This window comes from Macaca mulatta, chromosome 12, assembly GCF_049350105.2.
Source record: "Macaca mulatta isolate MMU2019108-1 chromosome 12, T2T-MMU8v2.0, whole genome shotgun sequence".
In the NCBI taxonomy this organism is placed as follows: Eukaryota; Metazoa; Chordata; class Mammalia; order Primates; family Cercopithecidae; genus Macaca; species Macaca mulatta.
Genome location: NC_133417.1, coordinates 136,118,663 through 136,141,978, shown reverse-complemented (window position 1 = coordinate 136,141,978; position 23,316 = coordinate 136,118,663). Strand labels below are relative to the sequence as shown.

At 53.3% G+C, this 23,316-nt stretch overlaps 1 protein-coding gene across 3 annotated transcripts; it reads right to left on the bottom strand.

Annotated features, from left to right (window-relative positions):
* Window positions 1-8,250: 8,250 nt before the first annotated feature.
* Window positions 8,251-22,548, bottom strand: ITM2C (integral membrane protein 2C). 3 transcript variants are annotated; one of them, XM_028831202.2, is made up of 6 exons: window positions 22,334-22,548; window positions 13,957-14,097; window positions 11,702-11,890; window positions 10,855-10,965; window positions 10,271-10,421; window positions 8,251-9,490 (listed from the first exon to the last, which is right to left on the bottom strand). In XM_028831202.2, the coding sequence occupies exons 1-6, from the start codon at window positions 22,451-22,453 to the stop codon at window positions 9,399-9,401; spliced, it is 804 nt and encodes a 267-aa protein (XP_028687035.1). In that variant the 5' UTR covers window positions 22,454-22,548; the 3' UTR covers window positions 8,251-9,398. The 3 variants fall into 3 exon arrangements, 1 of the variants encoding a protein (XP_028687035.1); XR_013402224.1 differs by lacking the exon at window positions 8,251-9,490 and adding an exon at window positions 9,770-9,909 and having other exon boundaries at window positions 9,996-10,421; XR_013402225.1 differs by lacking the exon at window positions 8,251-9,490 and adding an exon at window positions 9,770-9,906 and having other exon boundaries at window positions 9,996-10,421.
* Between the last annotated feature and the right edge of the window lie 768 nt (window positions 22,549-23,316).

Here is a 23,316-nt window from a genome sequence, read left to right as displayed (position 1 = left end):
TGCAAGGTCTTCAGAGGCAACGCATGCATGGAGCTGTCACCTCCTATGATGACAATGCCTTCTTCTGGAAACCTCCTGAAGGACCTGCTGAGTCTATTTACAGTTAACTTTTTTTTTTAATAACTAAAAAGAGTATACTCTTATTAACAATTAAAAACACACGTGTAGTAAATATGTAAACCAGCAACATAGTTGTTTATTATTATTATCAAGTATGAAGTACTACACATAATTGTATGGGCTGTACTTTTATATGACTGGCGGTGCGGTAGGTTTGTTTACAGCAGCATTGCTACAAACACATGAGTGATGTACTCCAACCTTACAATGGCTGCGACGTCACTAGGCAATAGGAAGTTTTCAGCTCCATTGTAATTTTATGGGACCACTGTGGTATGTGCCGTCATTGTTGCCTGAAACGTTATGTGATGCATGGCCGCATAGTAGTAGGTGGCTGGTGTCTCCCATCAAAACTGTTTTGGAGGGGCAAATTCCAAATACAGGAACATGATTCAGATGATGGCCCCCGGGGGGGAAATGGAGGGCAAAAATTAATATCTTTGAAAAGGGCAAACTGAAGTAATGACCAAGTTTACCCAGAAATTATCCAGATTACACATTCTGCCCACCAGACCAAAGGAAGATTTGAAAACTAGATTATTACACAAAACACACTATTATACAAAAATAAAGATACCAATAAAGATACTTTGGACACCTGAGTTTGTGGCTATGAAATTCATACTCACCCCAGAGATAACGCAAGAAATGAACAGAAGTAATCAATGAAAAGCTGCTGGCATCCTGCTTGAACACTGTGGGCACTCGCTCAGTAAGCTGGGACAAGGGTGCTGACTAAAATCCCTCCCCTCCCCTCCGTCCCCTCCCTCCCCTCCCTGACCTCCCCACCTCCCCCTGCCTCCTACCCCGGACCTCCCACCCCATTACCTCACTGCTGCCAGCCTTCCCCTTCCCATCAGTCCTCCGTTAGGCGTTAGGCTTAGGCGCAGAGCCCTGGCTCCTGCAGGGCCAGGCCAGATGTGGCTTCCAGTGACAGAGCCCTTTGTCTCACAGGTGGGAGGCTGACGAGTGACCTTCATTGGCTCCCACATCTCTGCCTCCGTGTTCTGGCAGCTGGAGTGGGCGCAGCATGCAACAAGGATACAGAGATGCCACGGTGGGCCACTATGACTGGCGACCCTTCTAGGACTGCACCCCCGTCAATCCTTGCTGCCCCAGGCCCTAGACTCAAAGTCTCCCTTCCAGTCCCCGCAGGGAACAGGCCCCAGGAGGATCGCAGGCTGCTCCCCTGTGCCTGCTGGCCCTCAGAGGGCGAATTTCCCTTTCCTGTTGTATTTTGCCCACTCTCTGACATTCCTCCTCCCCACTTTCAAAGCTCAAATGATTTCCCAGGAAGCCCGCACTAGTCACTCTGATCTCTCCCTCCTCTGAACCCTGTGCTGCCAGGTCACATGCAAAACACGTGTCATTAAAGCTGGAAAAGACCTTCAGAATGACTTTGTCCGAACTCCCCATTTTACAGAAGGGCAAATTGGAGCCCAGAGACGGTGGTAGCCCACCACAGCTGTACAGCTGCACCAGGGGACAATGGCAGAGTCCAGATCCCCTGGGCCTCTGGACACAGGACCCCCTCCTTACTTCGGGGACACTGCATGTACTGCCTTGGGTGGTCTGCTGTGCCTCCCCATGAGGGCACGTCCCATGGAAATGGGCTCTTTTCTTTCCCAGGCAGAGCGCTGGAGGTACCCAGGGCCCCACACCCGACATGGCCAGGAAGGGCAGTAGCCAGTCCATCATCATTCCCGAAGCAGTTATCGGAGCTCTGAAGTCCCTGATAAGTAAGACTCCAGCACCAGTGGGTGGTAACTCCTTCAGGCAGAAGGCTGAGCACGGTTTCCATGGAGACCGCCCAGGCTCTGGTTTCCAAGACAACACTTGCACGAGGTTACAGAGCTTCCTATTTATGTCAACTTAACATTTCCAACTGCTCTATTCTTCTGGCCAAACCTGGGCCTAATGCAAGGCCTCCTTTCTAGGATGGGTGACAGTCCTCAAGGGCTGGAGGGAAGCAGTTGAGACTGTGCAGTTAGGTGAAAGTGAGACATGGCAGCCAGCAGGGCCTCCTCCAGCCCAGGGGCAGGTGTACAGGGACCAAGACATGCTCATGCTCATGAATTATAAAAAGGTGTGGAAAGAGACATAGTCCTACAGCTTCCTGCCATCCCTGCTCTCCAGAGGGAACTGGTGTTACAAGGCTTTGAGTGCGCTTCCAGAAATAGGATATGCACATCCATAGCGCTATCACTTAAAAAATTCACAAACGGGATAGAGATAAATATATACTCTTGCTCTTGCCACCTGCTTTACCCTAATTATAGATTTCAGAGAACTTTACACATCAGCACAAACAGATCTACCTCATTCTTTGTAATGGCAACAAAATACTGTACTTTTTAAAAAAACCAAGTCTCCAACTAAAGGGCATTTGTCTTTAGTTTCTTGCTATTATAACAATAAATATGCCTGTACATATACTTTTGCATATCCTATGGAGTGCATCCATAGGATGCATTCATAGCAGTGAAACTTCTGGGTCAAAGACATTGCATTTTAAAATTTGATACTGTGAAACTAATTTACTCCCATTATAGGCTGATGTTACAGAAAACATTTATCTAAAATTCCTAAACAAAATGTTAGCAAATGGAATCCAGTAGTATAGACATAAGAAAATACCTCGTGACTAAATCAGTTAGTAATATTCGCCACATTAACAGATATGCAAACATATGAATAGATGCAGAAAAAACATCTGATAAAACAACTTAACATCAATCCTTGATTAACAATAAAAACACTTTGAAAACTAAGAATAGAGAACTTCTTAAATCTCAAAGAGTATTCTTCTAATATTTACAGCTAAACTATATTCAAGGTGAATTTCCTTTTAAATCAAGAACAAAACAAGATTTGTGGCTATTACCATGGTGCCAGAGCTCCTACCCAGTAAGATAGGACAAGAAAAATAAATAAAAGTTTTAATTACTTGAATGGAAGAAACAAAATTTACTCATAATCAATTACCAGAATTGCTTGTATAGAAAGCACAAGGCTGGGCACCATAACTCCCGCTTGTAGTCCCAGCATTTTGGGAGGCCAAGGCAGGCAGATCACTCGAGGTCAGGAGTTCGAGACCAGCCTGGCCAACATGGTGAAACCCTGTCTGTACTGAAAATACAAAAATTAGCCAGGGTGTAGTGGTGCGGGCCTGTAATTCCAGTTACTCAGGAGGCTGAGGCAGGAGAATCACTTGAACCCGAGAGGCGGAGGTTGCAGTGAACCTAGATTATACCATTGTACTCCAGCCTGGGCGATAGAGCGAGACTCAGTCTCAAAAAAAAAAAAAAAAAAAAAAATTCCTCAGAGAACTCTGTGGAATAAGATAGACAGTCTGGCAAATTTGCTGGATCAATACTCAAAAATAAACTATACTTCTACACATTGGCAAAAAAGGTATAATTATTAAATATTATAACAACACATATAAGGGACATGGGAAGCAATGTAATGAAAGATTTGTAAGACCTCTACTGAGGAAAGTATAAAACTATGTTGGAAGACATTAACGATGCAGATTTTAAAAACACCATGTTCATGGGTGAGAGCACTCAATATCCTGATTTCAGTTCTCCCCAAGTGGATCTATAGATTTCATATAAGTTCAATTAAGAACCTCAACAGAATTTTCCATGAAACTTGGCAGTTGTTTCTAAAATGCATATGAAGTACCAAGAATAGGCATGGTACTGCTGGAGAGAATCAAGGTAGGAAACTTTTAGTACCAGGTAGCAAGACTTACTTTAAGTGTGGTTATGGTCCAAAGGATAGACCTGATGAACAAAGTAGAAAGCCCAGAAGTAGACCTTACGCATAGAGAAACTTGATCCTTGCAGACATATACTGTAGCTCAGTGGGGAAAGAAAAACAAAGACAGAAAAAATGGTTATTCCTACCTCACACCATACCAGGGATTAAACTCCTGGGGATTCATAAATGTAAAATACAAAACTCTACAATGAATAGAAGAAATTGTAGAATAATGCCTCTTCAACCTTGGGATAGGAAAGATTTCTGAAATGATATGCAAAAGGCCCTAAGCATAAGGAAAAAGATGAATAAATTTGACTACATTAAAATCAATAATTTCTGTTCATCAAAGTGACCACAAAGAAAGTGAGAAAGCTATGTACATGTGATGCTGTTTGTGAAAAAACAAAAACACAAAATGAAACAAAAAAAAAACATGAGAAAGCAAGTCACGAACTTGGGTAAGATACTTACCACCCATCCATGAAAATATGTAAAATATAAAATGTATAAATATATAAATAACTCCTACAAATTTGTAAGAAAACAAAGCAACCAATAGAAAAATAGGCCAAAGAAAGCAAATAGGCATTGTATAGCAAAGGAAATTTGAGGGTTCAATAAACATGTGAAACCAGGCCCACTTTTCTAGCAATCAAGGAGACAAAACTAAAACCATAATGAAATACCATTTTATTTCCAATCCATTGGCAAAAAACGTATTGCTAACATTAAGTGTTGACAAGGATGTGGAATGAGCAGAATGTCTATGCAGTGCTGCTGGGAGTGTAAATTGGTTCAACTTCTTACAAAAAACAATCTGCTAGAATTTTGTGAGTTGAATATTTGCATACTGTGTGACCCAGTGCTCAGGTGCCCCAGGAAGAAATGTTCATGAAAGCACTGTGATTGTAAAAAAAAAAAAAAATCAGAAAAAAATCCCAAGAGCCATGGTTAGTCATTGTTTCATAGGTAATTAAGCTGTATATTCACATAATGAACAAATATACAGCAGTAAAAATGAATTAAATATTACTATAGGTTTCAACATGGACAAGCCTTAAAAGGTTTGGAGGGTGGGGAAGCAAGTCAGAGAATAGTATTTGTATTTTGTTACCACTTTCATAGGGTTCAGATGCAAGCAAAACTTCCTTAGGGGTTCTTTGATATGTGGTACAATTAGAAAGCAGAACAAAGAAATCCAAGATAGGAATTACCTGGATTGGCTAATTAGTAGAGCTTAAGATTGGCTAATTTATGGAAAATTGACATATTTTCAAGATTGTCTTTGGTTCTAAGAATAGGTGTGTCTTTGCACTAATTCAGGCATTTAATGTCCCCCACAAAATACAGAGGGGAGAGGGATGGAAGGGAGTGCTGGGATGATGCCTGAGTTTCCAGCAGTTCCTAGCATCCCTGAGCATGCAAGCCTGTCCCCATCTACAGGCGGTCTTTCCCTCCCCTTGAATCTGAACTGGTTTTGTGACTTGCTTTGACCAAGAGAATGCAATGAAGTAACATTCTGGGATTTGTGGTGCCAGGTCTTAAAGGACGGTCAGCCTCTGCTTCCCCTCTTTTGGAGCTCAACTGACAAGCTGTAAGGAGGGCTAGGCTAGACCATTAATGATTAGAGGCCACGTGGAGAGAGGCCCTCGGAGGGTGAGAGGCCATCTTGGTTGCTCGGGCCGCAGCTGAGCGCCCAGATGAACATAAAGCAGCAGGCACGGTTATCCCATGGGGACCCCTCCGTCATCCAGCTGAACTCAGGCAACTCACAGACTCGGGAAAACTAAGAAACCACTGTGTCAGGCCACTAAGTTTTGGGGTGGTTTGTTATGCAACAGGAAGAGGAGAAGAGCATGCAGAGAGACTCTCGGTGGTATTTGGTAGTCTTTTGTTTCATAAGTTGGCTGGTGGGTTTCCAGAGATACATTGATTAATACATTTTATAACTTACACACTGACTTACATGTAGTGTTTTGTATATAATAAATACAAATGAAAAAAAAACACTGTGCCGGGCATAGTGGCTCACACCTATAATCCCAGCACTTTGGGAGGCCAAGGTGAGAGAATTACCTGAGGTTGGGAGTTCGAGACCAGCCTGATCAACATGGAGAAACACCGTCTCTACTAAAAATGCAAAAATTAGCTGGGCATGGTGGCGCATGTCTGCAGTCCCAGTTGCTTGGGAGGCTGAGGTGGGAGAATCACTTGAACCTGGGAGGCAGAGGTTGCAGTGAGCCAAGATTGCACCACTGCACTCCAGCCTGGGTGACAAGAGCGAAACTCTGTCTCCAAAAAAAAAAAAAAGTGCTTCACAAACATCCAACCCTAACTTGACTTGTAAAAACGTATCTCTTGGGCGGGCGCGTGGTGGCTCACGCCTGTAATCCCAGCACTTTGGGAGGCTGAGGCAGCTGGATCACCTGAGGTCAGGAGTTTGAGAATGGCCTGGGCAACATGGCAAAACCCCGTCTCTACCGAAAATACAAAAATTAGCTGGTGTGGTGGCATGCGCCTGTCGTCCCAGCTACTCGGGAGGCTGAGGCACAAGAATCACTTGAACCCAGGAGGTGGAGGATGCAGTGAGCCGAGATGGCACCACTGCACTCCAGCCTGGGTGACAAAGCGAGATTCCATCTCAAAAAAAAAAAAAAAAAAAAAAGTATCTCCCTAGTTTTGATTTGCAGAACTGTTTATATTATTTGTTCATTTATCTATTGGGTTGTTCATTTTTCATAACAGTTTATGAGAACTTCGCATATTAAAAAAAATAGCCCTTTTGTGCCCTGTGTTTGGAAAGACATTTCCATGTTCACTGCTTATAAACCTCTTGGCTTTGTGGTATACTCTGCTGTATATCAATTCTAACTTTTCATAGACCAATTTTTACCTGGTAGATATCATGCTTAGAAAGGCCGTTCCTCCTCCAAGATTATCTTTTAAATAATCTCTTCAAGTACTTTCATAGTTTCATTTCACAATTAAAATCTCTGATCCATCCAGCATTAATCTTGTTCTACGGAAGTAGAATCCAGATTTTTTGTCAAAATGGCTATCCTGCTATTCCATTAAAAATAACCCATGTGGGCCAGGCACAATGGCTCACACCTGTAATCCCAGCACTCTGGGAGGCTGAGGCGGGCGGGTCATCTGAGGTCAGGAGTTTGAGACCAGCCTGGCCAACATGGGGAAACTTCGTCTCTACTAAAAAAATAAAAATTAGCCAGGTGTGGTGATGCACGCCTGTAATCCCAGCTGCTTGGGAGGCTGAGGCAGGAGAATTGCTTAAATCTGGGAGGGGGAGGTTGCAGTGAACCCAGATTGCCTTACTGTACTCCAGCCTGGGTGACAGGAGCAAGACTCCATCTCAAAAAAAAGCAAACCCACATCTTCCACTAACTGGAAATGCTGCCACAATCGTATATTAAATTTTCATGTAATTTAAGTCAATGTCTGGGCCCTCTATTGGGTTGCACTGGGCTCTGCCTTTGCTACACCAAACTCCTTAATTATTGTGGTGTATAATGCTTTATATCTGGAGGGCTGTTCTTTACCCTTTATAGGACCTACCTGACGATTCTCTGTTTACTTTCCTCAAAAGAATTTATTGTGTCAAGTTAACAAATAAATCCAGTTGGCATTTTAATTGTGATTGCATTGCATTTCAATCAGCAAATATAAAAAAAAACCTGATGTCTTTGCATGATTGCCTTGGGATCTGGGAACAAGGTGTGTCTGCACTAATTTGAGTATTTTATGGCCCTCACTGGATACTGAGGCTTAACAGCACCAAGCGGGTGGGTACCCATACTGGTCCCCAGGGCAGGGTACAGTTCCCACCTCTGGGGTCCGTTTAGCCATGGCTCTGGCCAGCTCTGCTGCTGCTTCCAGAATTCTCTGGAGAATGTGACCCTGTGATTATCACACAAAATCTCACTTCAGATCCCCCGATGGTTACAAATTGTCCAGACATGGTGGAGAATAGGACACCGCCCTTGTGCTTAAGGACATGCAATAATGATGTCATCTGCCAGGTAGAACATTACAGGGTGGTTTACAGGCACATAAAGCAGCATGACCTTGGGCGAGTCAGTAAGCTCTCCCAGCCCTGTTCCCCTCCTCACCCAGAAAGTGTGAACTCTACCTGGCTCAGAGAGCGGTCGTGGGGATCCAGGGTGCTACGAAGGGAGATATCCCACACTCCTTGGCTGACTCCAGGATGTCCAGCTCTTTAGGGGCCAGATGTCAAGGTCTGCAGCGTTCTCCCTGCCTGCTGCCCCCGAGGTCCAGCTCCTCGACTCTGCCCGGAGCACCCCTCCTACACCCATCTCCCCTCCAGCCACACTCAAGTCAAGGTCAGAAGTAAAAGATTTTTATTGTTCTACAGACACTTCTGAAAAGACATCTAATTGAGAAAATATACAAAGCATTTAAGAGTTTCATCCCCAGAGACTGACTGGAGGTATTACAGCCCTCCTCTCCAAGGCTCAGGGCTGAGAACGGTTAGCATATCGAATGATCAGTAAAAACATGCAGAAGTGAGGAGGAAAGGGAAACAGGTGCATTCCCCTAAGCTGAGGGGGATGGAATTTCAGAACAGAGGAGGCAGGGTGGACAAGTACCAGGTGGCTCTCCCTTTCCCTCGTGTTATCTTTCAAAACAGTTCCAAGCTTGGAGAAAGCAACGAGCTCCACCTACTCAGCAGAACCCACGGCTCGTTGCCCGTGGACATGACTGAGCAGTGACCTTGCCTGCCCCGTTCCTCAGCAGCCCATCCCACTGCCTTGGCTGCGGGGACCCTGCTTGTGCTCCTGGGGCGCAGGACTGGGGGTCCTAGCTCCTTGCTTCTTTGGTTCCACTCAGAGAACAATTGTGCTTGACAGACTCATCCCCACTCCCCAAACTCCAGGCTCCTGCTGGTGGGCTGAAGGCACTGACAGGAGTCCCCGGGACACCCCCAGGCAGTCACCTTCCCTTGTGCTCTGGTGGGTCCATCCCTGGGCACGTGGTCCCATCCTCAGCTCAAGCCCCAGGTCTAGGAATAGGGACAGTGAAGAAAGTGTACCCTCCAAGGAAAAAGCTTTTGGGGACCTTTCTAATTGTGCAGATATTTCTGAAGCCCATGCCGCACCCCCTAGCCCTATCCCTTTGCCCAGGGCCTCACATGCGCAGCTCCCAGAACTGGTCCTTCCCCTTGGGCTGTCAGTGCAACTGTGGGCCCAGGCTTTGGCAGGCCCAGCTTCAAGACAGTGGGACACAGAAACATTTTGTGGCATCCCCTCTCCCTCCGCCACACCCAGGAGGTCAGCAGAGATGGGGGCCCCCCAGAGAGATCACGGCTCTGGTACAGGGAGGCAGGCAGGGTTGCAGAGGAATGGAGAGACATGTCACCTCTACAGAAACGCGTCCAAAGTACAAGCTAAGCAGGGGGAAGGAGGAGGGCCAGAGAGTGGCCGGAAATAAGAAAAGAGGAAGACGGCAGGGGGTTCTGGGTGAGGGGGGCCTCACACCACCCCACAGATGAGCGTCTCCACCACGAAGGTGTTCTCGAAGTGGCGGATGGCGTTGCAGTTCTTGGCCCCTCGCTTGTTGATCCCTGGGAGGAAACAGAAAACCCCAGTGAGGCCTACATCCTGGCCGAGTCAGAAAGACCACCAGCCTCAGCCTGAGCCACAGGAGGGCCAGGAAGTGACACCCGGCGCAGATTCACCCAGAGAGCACAGTGACAAATGGGGAGAGCTCGAGAGCTGGAGTCAGCCTGCCCACGTCTGCCACCTCCCTGCTGTGTGACCTCCGGGGTGTTAACCTCTCTGTACCTGTTTCCTCATCTTTAAAATGGGCAGCAAAAATAATAATGCGGATGAGAATGACTTACACTCTTAAGAGGTCATAAAGAAGGCCGGGCGCAGTGGCTCACGCCTGTAATCCCAGCACTTTGGGAGGCCGAGGCAGGTGGATCACCTGAGGTCGGGAGTTCGAGACCAGCCTGACCAACATGGAGAAACCCCGTCTCTGCTAAAAATACACAATTAGCTGGGCCTGGTGGCACATGCCTATAATCCCAGCTACTAGGGAGGCTGAGGCAGGAGAATTGCTTGAACCTGGGAGGCGGAGGTTGCGGTGAGCCGAGATCGTGCCATTGCACTCCAGCCTGGGCAACAAGAGTGAAATTCCACCTCAAAAAAAAAAAAAAAAAAAAAAAAAGAGGTCATAAAGGGCACACAGCATTGCCCGGCACACGGAAGTTCTCTGCTAACGCTAGCTGTTATTGCTGCTGCTATCTCAGCTGTCTGACAGCTGGGCTAGGCACTGTCTGAAGATAACTACGGTCTGGGGCGCGGGACAGGGGCTACAGTGGGTGAAGCCAGCCACTCACGCCTCCGCGTTGCCCGGCGCCGGAGCCGGTAGGTGTCTTTCCCGTTGCACAGGTGGTAGATGAAGGACCCCAGGGCCTCCTTGTCACTGACGTGCTCTGTGACCACCATCTCCTCCTGGATGATGTACGTCTGTGGGAGGTAGGTCCCTCTCTGCAAAACGAGGTGGCCGCCGCAGTGAGTCAGTCCCTCAGGCTTTCCTCCAACCCCTCACCCAAAATGCCAGCCCACCTTCCTCCTCCAGAGGCCCCTGGGCTGGCCCTTCTGATGTCCCCAGGCACTTCCCGCCTTGTGCCTGGTGCCTGCGCCTGTGCTGCCAGGAGCCATGGCGTGTGCACGAGTCTGTACCCAGGGTACAACCTTGAACACTAAGGAAGCCGGTCTCAGGGCGTTGACTCTGGAGATGTGGAAGCAGGGGGATAGCAGAGGCGAGACCAATCTGGGTACAGGGCCCAGGTGACAGCAACGTCTCTTGCTTCCCCAACCCCTGACACAGGAACTTCCTGCACCTCAGACCTAGCCTCCATGAGACAGGGGGCAAGGGAGGGACAGGACGCTGCAGACACCCCCCCAACCCCCTGCGCACCTTCACGTTCATGAGGAGCTCCCAGAAGTTGCGAGGGGGCAGCACGATGGTGGTGTTGAGCTCGATGACGTAGCACTTGTCCAGGGAGATGTCATGGTATGCGGTCAGACCCTGGGAGGAGAAGGGGCCGGGTCAGTCTCTGCAGGAGGTGACAGCTAACCTGGGCAGGGCTGCAAGAGAAGCTTTGGCCAGCAGGGGCAGGAATCCCACCATGCCTTCCTGGGGCCCTGGGCCTTCAGCAGCAGGCCACCCCAGACTCCTGAACACCTGGGTGCGCACTCCCTTTTCCTGCTCTTCTCTTAGCCTGTTGTAGAAGATGCCACATGATAGAGGAAAATAGCAGCTATTTGCTAAACGCCTCTGTTGTTACCAAGTTTCTCATGTTTACAGAGCTGAGGTTTGGGAAACATGGTAACATCCCAGCTGTGCATTTATGAAACCTGTGAGGGCCAGCCATTCCTGGGCCAGCCTGGACCTCAGCGCGAGATGCCCCGTCCCAGGCCCCATGGGGGTGACATGAATATGCACGAGACCCACTCTGCAGAAACCCACTGAGCTGTACACGCAGTGCACTCAATGGTGTATGTACTACCCCTCGATACAATACACTGGCCCCGCCATGACAGCCAGCGTGCAGCTGGCAGGAGGCCAAGGAGCAAATCAGCCTCAGCTAGTTCACACTCGGCGAGAACCACTGTTGCCAGCAAGAGAAATGCAGCGTCTTGAAGAGCCTGGTAAGCCTAACCATAGACACCTGCTGTACTCTAGGAGTCTCCTTTCACTCCTGCTCCCCTTGCCCTGGGTCCCCGGGACACCTGCCCACCCCCCAGGCCCTGGCCAGCCTCACCCGCTGGAAGTCATGGATGATGTCTGCAGGATCACCGCCACCAAACTGGGGCACAGGCACATTGATGCGCTCGTAGTTCTCGTCGAGGTAGATTTTCACGTCCTCTTCCAGCTCCATCTGAGTCCGGACCTGGGAGGACAGGGAGTCCTCATACAGCACACCACAGCGGAAGAAGTTATCTCGGGCCAGCTGAGCAAGGTGGAGACGGAGACAGACAGACAGTCAGAGAGGCTGGTCATACAGTGCACTCCGCAAGGTCCCCTCTGCCTACCTGTCCACTGCATGCCCCAAAAGCCTGGGGAAGCAAGAAGAGCAGGGACTGTGAGACCCATTTTGCAGATGGAGACACTGAGACGGTGGGGCATCAGGTCAGGGTCTGGGACTGCCAGTGAGGAGATGAGCTGAGTCTTGGGCAAGGAGCTTCCCAGCTTCACAAATGGGAGGGAGGATGAGCTGGGTCTGCCAGGTCCTAGGTAGCAGACCTCTGTGGGCCTCAGTTTCCCCATCTGTAAAGCATGATGATCCCTAAGGCCCTTCTGGCCTCCAATTCCCTGAGTCTGTGACTGGGAAATGGAGTGGACCAGCAGGAGTAGGACCTGGCCACCTCTGTGCCCTCCACAGAGGTGCAGACACCAGAGAAAGAGCCTGGGGTTGGCAGGGGGTCCACAGGGACGAACCTAAGAGTTGGGCACCTAGGCCTGTGCACGCCTGCCTTTCCCGTCACCTGCTGTCCTGGCCTGCAGACCTGGAGGGGCCTAACATGGCAGGTGGGGAGGTGGAGCTGGAGGCAACACTGTTAGGGTCTCGTGCCCCCACCACGGTTATCTCCACGTCCAGCCTCGGACAAGTGCCATCACCCTTCCTGGACATCCCTGACCCCTGTCTTGGAGAAACCTTGACAGACACTGTGTCTGGCGGGCCAGTCCAGTCACTCCATCAGTAACGGAGGCCAGGCAGCCTGGCGCGATCCCATCAACTGAATGGCCGGGCGGGCCAGTCTGCCCACTCTTACTTCTGGAGGGGGCTCCTGGAGGAGCCTGTAGATGCATGCTTGGGACTGCCTGGCCTGGGATGGGCAGGATTGCACTGTCTCTGTTTGATTCAGTGCAAGTTCTCCAGGGAGGATGAGTCATTGCAGCATGGGGGCTCCTGCAAGCTGTGCAGGGATGAGAGCCCAGGGAAGACGAGGCTCTGGGGCTGTGTCCCACTGTGGCTGGACACCCCGAATACTGTCCCAGGGCACAGACCCAGGGGCTGATGGGAGGTGTCCACACACCGAATTGGGGTGTGGGGAGAAGGGTGTGAGTTGAGGGTGGGACAGAGGAGACCAGGAAATGCTGGACCAGGTCCTAGGGTAGGGCCACAACAGGAAGAGGCCTGGGGGAGGGTCCTGGACAGGACCCTGGAACAAGGGGGACGCAGGTCATGGAGGGGGTGGGGCGGGGCAGGGGGATGCTGCACAAAAAGGGCAGTTGACAGGTGTGTGTGAGCTGAGCTTTCAAGGGGAAAGCCCCAGGAATGCAAACTCTTAAGCAATTTCCATCGTGGAAAAACTGGGGGACAACAAAGGTAAATGCTTAGGAGTGGGAGGTCACTTGGGTCATAAAAGACTGGCAAGTCCCAACCTTTGTGCCACCCTCAGGTTCCCTGTGAGTTGTACGTAGGTTTATCCTTTCAATTTACCTACCTTCATTTCCAACCACACAGCGACTCCCTCCCCCCCAGGTCCTGGTTGGCCTAGCTTTGTGCTCAGGTCCCCTGGGGAGGGGGGTGACAGGTGCCAGTAAGGACGCCCTCCCGCTTCTGGAAGGCGGTGGTGGAGACCGCCTGTACCCACCCCTCTCCCCCTCTTGTTTGGTAACCCAGATGTCCATGCACAGGCAGAATCAGGTCAGCCTTAAAGCGTGACCCGCAGGTGCAGAGTCTGATCTCTGGAGGGGGACTGCAGTTCGTTTCCGCTGGACCTGAGTTTCTGGTGAGAATTCCCCAGGGTGGCCCTGTGGGGCGGGCCCAGTGCTGTCACCTGCATTCATGCTTGGCTCTCCAGGACAAGGGGCTAAAGGTGGGACTGGCCTGCATCCAAGGACGCCCCAAGGAGGAGGGGGTACCCCAGTCTTGTGGGCTGGCTGGGCACTCACTCCCACCTGAGGGCATGTCCGGGGCTTCCTGCTGCCCCCTTGCAGGCACTTCCGTTCCCTGCACGCCTCTCTAGATGTGACCCTTTCTCGAGGCCCCCTCCCGGCCCGGCCCCTCACCTGCGCAAGGAAGAAGTATCTGTAGATGTAGACGGAGGCGAACACCAGGCCCATGAGCAGCACGACCATGCCCATTGACAGGTAGCACACACCGCCCACCGAACCCCCCCTCTTGGATCGATGTTGTGGGGGCTGCTCCTCCTGTGGACAGCAAAGCTGGGTCAGTGGGGGCCAGGGCCCCTCCCCTGGAAATACCCCCTTCCCTGAGTCAGGCTTCACCCTCTGGCTGGGCCCGGAGGGAGTCCTGGGGGAAAGGGATGACACCTGGAAGGGAAGGGAAGGCCCACCAGGGTCACCTGGACTCGTCCTGGCTAAAGTGAAACTGAGACAAACCTTGAAAGAGAAACCAAGACACACTCAAAAGAGAAACCGAGACACACCTGGAAGTCACTGAAAGGGATGCACCGGGTTCAGCAGGTACGTTTTGAGTTATCTGAGCTCTTAGGCCTCTTGCTTATACCAGCCGTGACCATGCTATATTATTTCAAACGGAAGATGGGGGATGCACCGACCTGGCCTCGGTGACTTCAGGGACTTAGAAATGTCTATAGGAATCGAGACACACCAGGCAGGCTGGGAGCCGCTGCTCTGGGTAATGGGGAGCCTGGGGAAGGCTTTTGAGCTGGGGAGTGACAAGATTCACTCTAAAACCAAGGGGCAGAGGGTAGACTAAAATGAGGGCAACGGGAGGTGGGCAGGCTGCATAAAGGCTGCTTAACTCCACCAAGGAGGCCGTGACTGATGGGGGCAGGGGCTCCAGGAGCCCCATGGGGTCTAGGCATGGGTGCTTGTCCCCAGCCAGGGAGCTCTAGGCCTGCGATCCACACTAGCCCCCCACAGGCACCGACCAGCACAGTCAAGCAGGCTGTTACAAGTGGTGTAACAGCTACAGGATGAAGCCCGGAAGCTTCCATACACCAGGGAGCTCCTGCCAGAAGAGAAATGTCCGGAAGGCCGGGCTAGAAGGCTTCTGGAAAAATGTGCTCTGGGAGCCAGGATTGGGCTCAAGATCATAGCTGCAGGGCTGCCAAGAAGCCAACCTAACCCATCTCCAGGCCACACGTTGTGGGGTGGTGGATGTAGGTATGTGAGTATAAAATTCAATAAAACTGCTTTACCCAGAGCACTGACCAAGGGCCAGCCAGGTGAGCTTGGTCAATTTGCTGTTTGTTCTCCTCTCCACCTCCCATGCCTTCCCCTGGCCCCTTGCTCACCCTTGGAGATATTGCAAAAGCCCCAGGGCCAGTCTCTGCCTCCAATGTTCACCATTTAATCCCTCCTCCATGGTGTCCAGATACGGCCAAGAGCGAGGTTAGAGGTCAGTTCCTGCAGACTGCCGCAGTATAGGGGAGGGGAGGGGATCTAGCCCCAGAGCCTGAAGCTTCCCATTCTGGCTCTGCCACTACCTGTCTGCTTAGCACTTTCTGGGCCTCAGCTTCCCCATCTGCAAAATGAGCAGGTCAGACCAAGTGACCTCTCAGGCCCTTTCCAGCCAGACGTTCTGGGATGGGAACAGATTTCCTTTCTCCCTTCCCCCTGGAGGGGGTGTGGTTCAGGCCTAAGTGACTCAGGACAGGCCCAATCTCTTAGCACAGCACACGGGTCCTGCCCTGGGGGCTCCTGCTGTGCTCCTCAGGTTTCACCTCCCACCCTTTTAGAGCACAGGGGAGTGTGGGGCCTGGGCCCTGGGGAGCTGAGGGTCTGACCTGCCCTGCTTTGGAAAAGAACAGAAAACGTCTGGAGGACCCTCCCTTCACTGGGGACATGCATGAGCAGGTCAGCCGGCCCCCAGCATCCTCACCGTGGGGTGCCCCTGCCTGTCCTGCACCCTGACCCTCAAGTCTGCCCGCAAGGGAGCCTGCCTGGAGGGTGTGGGAGGTCAAACCACTGCCCTCACTGCCTGGCCCATGAGGAGGCCTGGGGCCTGTCCCCACCTTGCCCCGCTTTAGCGGCCCCGTGATCATATGGACCACCCACCCACTGTCATGTCCTCAGCAGCCAGGGTCACTAACTAAGGTCACCAGCAAGTGGCGGGCATGGCCACAGTACACAGGGCCCTCAGGGACAGCTGCTGGCCAGAGGGGGTGGGGACTAAAGGGCTCCGATTTTCCAATGGACTCCTGGGAGCTGCAAGAGACGGGGGTGCCACATTCTGCTGGCATCTCCCAGGGATCAAGCCACCCAGGAGCTCTTGCAAACCAGGCGCCCGGGATGCCCTCCTGCCCTTCTGGCGCTCCTGAGCAGGTCTTAAGGAAAGGTGGCTGACCTTGACACAGGCCAGGCTGCCTACAGCAGCTGTGAATCCTGCCCTTAGGACACAACATACACCAGGCGCAGATTGTATTTAGGGGTTAAGTGGGGCTACAGGCCCAGGGGGGCGCTGCAACCTCCCCCTCCTCGGGTCTCCCATGCAAAATGTGAGCAGACTCTGCGTGACAGGGGTTTTGCTGGGATTAAACCAGACAAAGAACCTAAAAGCCCTTTGTAAAGGATAAAGTACTAGATAAAAATAGCAGATCTTTATCAGCCGAGCCTTTCCTTTTTAGGGCTGCCTCCGTGGACAGCTGTTGAGGTTGCACTGTGGCCAGACTTTTGCTTCTGCATTCTGGAAAACCAAAGAAGCTAGCTTGTGAGATTGCTAACAACCGGAAAGACAAAAAAGGAAAAAAAAAAAAAAAAAAAAGTCAAAGTGCTACATGTGAGAGCCCGAGGGCCTGTTCCACAAGTCAAATTCACCGACAAGGTGAGGCCTGCTAGCTTCATAGCAAAGGGCAGCCTCGCCTTTCCGCCTTTCGCCTGCCTGTCCACCTTTCCGCCTTTCCGCTGGGCTGCAGAACTGGCTCCCATGTCTCCCTGTGCTGGGGGAGGGGCCGGGCTCAGAGGCCCCAGAGAGGGAGGTTGGAGAAGGCAGAGCAGGGAGGAGGTGAGGCTTCCATGGCCCCAGCTGAAGAGCAGCAGTGGCAGGTGTGGCTGAGAAGGGCAGGGACTCCTGCCAAGACCCCTCACTGTGAAGGCTGGGGATCCCCCACCTTACCTAGACTGGCAGTGGGTACTCCTCTTTCACGGCCCTGCTGATACCCCCCAGCACACAGCAGGGCTCAGCCACCCTGCCACCCTCCCAGCTCCCCTCCAACCTGCAGAGCCAAGCCCCCAGAGGCACCATCGTGAGCAGAAGTGCAGAAGGGAGCATTCCAGGCTACCAGGAAGCAGACGGGAAAGCACAGATGTCCCTGCTTGGAGGCAAAGGCATTTCCTCCATAAAGCCCCACACAGAGGGAGAACCCCTAAATCCCGCCCCAGTGCTGCCTCTGCCTACTGTGCCCAATCAACACCGAGGCTCAAACTCCAAAGCCCTGGAGCCCTCACTGTCCCTTTGGCCCTCAAAGCAGCCTGTGATCTCAGGGTATTTACACCTGTCTGGGGACAGTGGGGCATCAGGGAGCCTGGGCTCAACCCAGAGCCCTGGCCCCTCGGGATCCCTGATGCCCAGGTCACTAGAAAGATGGCCGAATGGCCCGCCTTCCTGAGACCCCAGGTGCTCCACCTATCATGCTGTAGACTCAGAAACATGTTGCTCCCCACAGGAAGCAGTTACAGCGAGGCATCTGGGGACGGGGGCTCCCATTTAGAAAGTAGAAAAATATTGCGTATTGTTTCCAAGGCAACAGAGCTCTCGGAGTGAAGGGCGCATGAGCCAGAAGTCCAGGGACCTGAGAGAGGCCTGGGCCTCTCCCTGATAGTTTGAACTGAGACCCACGGGGGCACTCATTAAATGATTTACCAAAACCAGGGCCAAAATGGTCAGGGGGAAATCAGTCAACTGTAGCATTCACTCGGTAGACCCCCAAGGCTGGAGGGGAGCGCTTCCCGGCCTGGCCCCTAGTAACAATGTCCAAATTAACTGCAAGTATGATTGCAGATTGCAGCCTGCCTGGAGGGGTTCGGCAGCCAGAAACGCTCCTGAGGCCCAGGCTGAGAACAGGGAAGATGGGGGTTAGGGGGGCGGTCTCATCGCACCACATCTCTCCTGGTCCTCAGCAGCTTTCTCTCGCAGGCTCCAGACCACAGAGGCCAGGGCACCCATCAAGTGTGTGTGTTTTGTATGGTTCAGGACAGAGCCTAGCTGGGGGAGAGGAGAGTGGCCAAACATTGTCCACCTGAGCACACAGAGCCCAGTGGTCCAGAGGCACAGATGCCATCTGCCAACAGGGTCGGGGGTCCCCAGTCACTCTCCTGTCCTCCATTCAAGACCGCAGGCCCCATGGGCAGCATCTGCGCAGATGCGCTCTCAGCTTGGCTGGGCCAGGTGAAGTCCCTCTTCTCTTCCATCCCTGATAGTCAAGGCACCTCCAGAGAACAAAAGCGCACTGCCGGAAGAGCCCTCCTGGGGAGGGGAACCTGGGAGAGAGTGGGGTAGGGGATAGAGGGGCTGGCCAGGTTATGCCTCTGTGTTTTCACCATAAACATTTTTTCTCCACACTAAGAGAAAGTCATCCTCACTGGCAATCTGCTGACGGTCTTGAAACATGCAAGGACTGCTGAGAGAAGCGGGCAGAAATGAGGGAATGGAGAGAGAAGCAGCAGGAAAGCAGAAAAGCCACCGTGGGGCCTGCCGGGGTGCCAAATCCCAGGAATGGACGACAGCCCTGAAAGTCCCCACGCTGCCACAGGGAAGGACCTGACGGAGCAGGGCCACCGCTTCACAAGGTCCTTTCGGGCCAGGCCCTCTTGGCCAGTGGGCATCAGGACACTGGAATAGGGCTCCAAGCTGGCCAGATTTGCCCTCCTGGCTGGCACGGGACCCTCCCCCAACCACTCCAGGAGACCCAGCTCCTTCTGCCAAGGGCTTGAGGCCAGGACACACAAGGAAAGTGAAATCTGATCCCCAGGTATGCAGGCTGGGGAGGGGGTGACACAGGACCATTAATCAAAGGCAAATGCCAAGGAGAAAATTACAGAGGAAAGAAGATGATTGTATTTAACTTGTTTTTCTCCCCTTGCAGCCCCCAGCTCCTGAGCCTCTACATGCCCACATTTGTGCATGCGTGTGTGTGTGTGTGTGTGTGTGTGTGTGTGTGTGTGAATGCAGGCACAGGCAGGGTGTGGGGAGAAGGGGTGGGCTAAGAGGGGCACGGCCAGCCAGTGGGCCCCCAAAGGGGAAGAGAGATCCAGTTGGTGCTGTGAGGGGGTGCTTTGCTGCCCCACGGGGTGCTTCCGGTCCAGCCCACTTCCCAAGCTGGCAGTATTCCAGCGGCCCATCAGCGCAGGCTCCTCATTATCTCAGAGTCAAAACACCACGTGGGGAGGCTGGGCAGCTGGAAGCCCAGCTGGCCCCCACCCCCATCCCTCCCTGGCCCACCGAGGCACTTCCTTCCAGCCTCAGGTCCACAGACAAAATCCTCCTTGTGTTGCAGTTTTTGCTCAGAAGCAAGGGCAGTGCCCACCGAGAGGGTGCTCCTGCCGCCTCACCCTGCCCCCACCCCGCCCTCACTCCGGGCCTGGACACAGGTCAAGAACTGCCCCAACACACAATCACTGAGTGCTCCTCCCAGGGATCACTTTTTAAATCTTGTTTTGGGCAGGGCGCGGGGGCTGATGCCTGTAATTCCAACACTTTGGGGAGGCTGAGGTGGGAAGATCACCTGAGGTCAGGAGTTTGAGACCAGTCTGGCCAACATGGTGAAACCCCGTCTCTACTAAAATACAAAAATTAGTCGGGCATGGTGGCAGGTGCCTGTAATCCCAGCTACTTGGGAGGCTGAGGCAGGAGAATCACTTAACCTGGAAGTGAAGGTTGCAATGAGCTAAGATCATGCCACTGAACCCCAGCCTGGGTGACAGAGTGAGACTCTGTCTCAAAATAATAATAATAATAATAAATAATAACAAAAAAATAGACAAAATAAAATAAATCTTGTTTTGGAGTCCAGTTCAGACACCAAGGAGGGTTCTGGGGTCACTGCCAGCCAGAAGAAATGTTTTAATAATCTCCCGGGCATCCCCAACAGCATGGGACAAAATCTACACGCCCTGCCCTGAGAAAGCAGCCTCCTGGCTGCCATCGCTTTCAGCTCGCTGAGCCACAGCTGAGAAATGGGCCTCCTGCCTGCTCATTGCTGGGGGCAGGAGAGGAGGCCTGGCTCCTTGCCAGAAACTGGGTGAGGAGGAAATGTGCCCACTGGCCAAGTGGGGCAACAGGAGGCCCGCAGAAGTGAACTGTTTCCAAGGCTCCAAATCTAGCAGGTGATGGGCAGAGCCAACGTGCAACACCTCAAGTCCCTCTGCACCCTGCCAGGGCCTCGGGAAGCTGTGAAAGTTTACTAACATGCAGTTCTGTCCTAAAGGTGCTAGGATTCAAATTCTTTCCCCAGATCGCATACTCCAAGCTCCCCCTTGCCAATTAGAGAGGGAGGGGACCCTGTCCAACTAACAAAGTTTTGGGGAGGAGGTACTCAGCAGGCTCAAGGCCATTACAAAGAGCACGCAGGAAGATGTTGATATTTCCATTTCATGCTGGGTGAGGGGGAAGAAACGACGCTCAATTTCAGAGCCTGATGAGAAGCCAGAAGCTAGGATGTCAGTTATGCCCGGAGACGCAGGTCTCTGTCAGACCGCCCAACCCCATGCCATCAGCAGGCTGCGGCTGGAGAATGTGCCGCTCCTGCAAAATCTGGGGGACCTTCTGATGGAGTTGGAATGACACCCTCCCACTGTCTGACCTGGTCCTCCCTCCTCAAATATCTCCAGGAAGAGATGGCTAGGAAAAGAGATGGGCAAGCGTGCTGCCTCCTGCCCCCATCACTGTCCCTCCCCAGGCTGAGTGGAGGGCAGCTTCCTTTCCAAAGAAAACAAAGCTTGAAGAACCCCTTGCAAACTTTTAAAGCTGCAGAACCATCTTCTTCAAACATGGAGCCTCCCCTCCACCTAAGCTTCAGATGAAGGGGGGAGCTGCTCTGATGGGGTGCACAGCAACTCCCAACCTGGCCTAGGTGGTGGTTGAATCTTGTGGCTCTGAGCCACCACCATAAAAGGGCAGGGGTTTCTCAGTCTTCTGGCATTCCTCACTCAGTGTCTCTGCCCAGGCTGACACCCAACTCTGATGGCCCTCTCCAGTGCCCCCTCCTCCAGGGTCCAGGTCATCCTCTGCAGGCCCCTTAATGCCCCAGGCAAGACTGAATCTGAGCCACAAAACCTGGGGAGGGGGCTAGGCGTTCAGGGAGACTCTTCGGAAGCCTGCAGCAGGAAGGGGGGAAGCAGTGGACAAAGACTTTCTCAGTCCTGCCTCAGTGTGGGGTGGGGAGGCGGGCAGGACATGGGCTTGGTGCGCCACAAGACCGCTGGGGGCGGCGCCCACGTAGATACCTTTGCCGGGCACAATAAAACCTGGCTGGGCCAGCTCTCCCTCCCTCCCTGTCCCTGCCCGCCACGCGTTCTGCCCCCTGGGGGCCCTTCCCGGACACAAGGCACGCAGCTCAGACAGTTTTCCACAGCGGAAATGCCTTCTCTCCCCCAGGCCAGAGGGAAGGCGGAGGAAGCTGGGGTGGGGGTGGGGTGGGGATGGGGGGCGGCGGGGGCGCACACAGAGCCCGGGGTCCCAGGATTCGAGGGCACTGGGGCAGTTGGGAACCCTCCCCGTGGGGTCGGGGGACAGCCCAGCGAGAGGCTGGGAATGGAGAAACGAGAGAGGAGCAGGGAGGCCCAGACGGCAGGGCGTGGGGTGGGAAGGGGGCGCCCGGCCTCAGACCCCCGACGTCCAGAAGCTCAGCCCCGTCGGTTCTGGCTGATTTCCATTCCATCACTTTCTGGTTTGTCAATTCCGGTGCAGGCCAAGCAGCACATCCTCTGTCCCCCGCAGCCCCCAATTTGGGAGGAAATCAACGGCCCCACCCTCTTTGTTGGTACCAGACCCCCCTACCCCCAATTCCCCAGCCAATCAGGTCCCACCTCCCTACTTTGGAAAAACTACGTCTAACCCTCCTCCCATCCCCCACCTGGGGACTCGACTCGCGGCTTTCCCAGTTGATTGGAACCAGACGCGTACCCCCCACCAACATTCCTTGAACTTCGTCGGACCAGCCCCCTCCCCCTATCAGGCGGCGAGGGGCCCCCACTTTTGGAAGAGACCTCGAGCGCTTCTCCACCTGAGGACCAGAACCAGACTCCTCCTACTCTTGGGACTTCGGCTTTTGGCTGCCGCTTTAATACGGGACTCAAGCCCCCTCCTCACTCTAGGATAAGCAATCATTCGAGACTACCCAACCCTGCTCCACCCCAGGCACTGGGGCCCTGATGCGCCTCGGGCAGTCCCCAGAGCCGACGGGGCGCGCCTGGGTCCCCCGCCCCCCCGCCCCCCCGCCTGAGCCCCAGACCCTCTCACCCTAGCCGGCGTCAGCAGGATCTCGGTGGCCGAGGCCGGCGCCGGGGCCGACGCCGACGCCTTGTCAGCCTTGTCGCCCTTGACGCCAGCCACGGCGGGCTGGAAGCTAATCTTCACCATGGCTGCGCCGGCCCGCGCGTCCGCCCTGCAGCCTCTGCCGGTGCAGCCTCGGTCGGTGCCTCCGCCGCTCCGAGCTCTGCAGGCACCGGAAGTTTGGATCCCGCTCGCGTCCCTCTCTCTAACCCCACCCCCAGCCCTCCCCGCCCCGTCCCGGCGGGAGGGCCCCGGCGCCCGCCGCGCCTGCGCCCCCTTCCCACCCGCGGGGCCCGCAGTGACCCCTGCCGGGCGCGCGGCTCCGCACCTGGGACGGGTCGGAGTTCCCTCTGCCGCTCGCTCGCACAGTCACTCACTCACTCACTCGCTCACTCATTCATTCAGCCGTCACGCTCGAATCCGTTCTCTGTAGCATAATCCCTTCGCGTTCCCTCTCCAGGGCCAGCATCCCCCGCAACTCAAGTCTTTGTTAACCCAGTGTTTGCCAGGCAAATGCAGCTTCCAGACAACTCCCGCGTCTCTCCTGCCCCACTTCAGATCTTCCCCTTTAGAAACGCTGGAGCCTCCGCTGTACCTGCCCGCACGCCCCCCTCCTCCGACCTGTCCTTGGCTCAGGGAGGAGACTTTGAGGCAGGCGCCTGCTGCCTCCGTCTTGCCTTCTGAAGCCATCCACGCCTCCTTCATTCTCCATCTTGCTTCTGCCTTCATTCTTTATTCCTGCAAAACCTTCCTGGGGCGCCCTGGGGTGCACGCTGGAGCCGCCAGGAGTGGAGAAGGGAAGGCCGCTCCTGCTCCCTGACTCCTTTGTGTTGCTGCGACCTCAGTTATTGGGTGACCTCCTGAACTGCCCTTGTCTCATTCATCCAGGAGGACCCTGGCGAGAGTGGTGGGAAGACCCCCAGGGCGGGTATCAGAGGCTCGGGTTCCAC

Excerpts from the sequence above, each read along its gene's own strand:
- ITM2C (XM_028831202.2), bottom strand. The coding sequence starts at position 22,453 with ATGGTGAAGATTAGCTTCCAGCCCGCCGTGGCTGGCGTCAAGGGCGAC. Across the intron at positions 10,966-11,701 it reads TCATCCATGACTTCCAGCGG|GGTCTGACCGCATACCATGA; the intron begins GTGAGGCTGGCC and ends TTCTCCTCCCAG. Across the intron at positions 10,422-10,854 it reads AGCTCCTCATGAACGTGAAG|AGAGGGACCTACCTCCCACA; the intron begins GTGCGCAGGGGG and ends CTCGTTTTGCAG.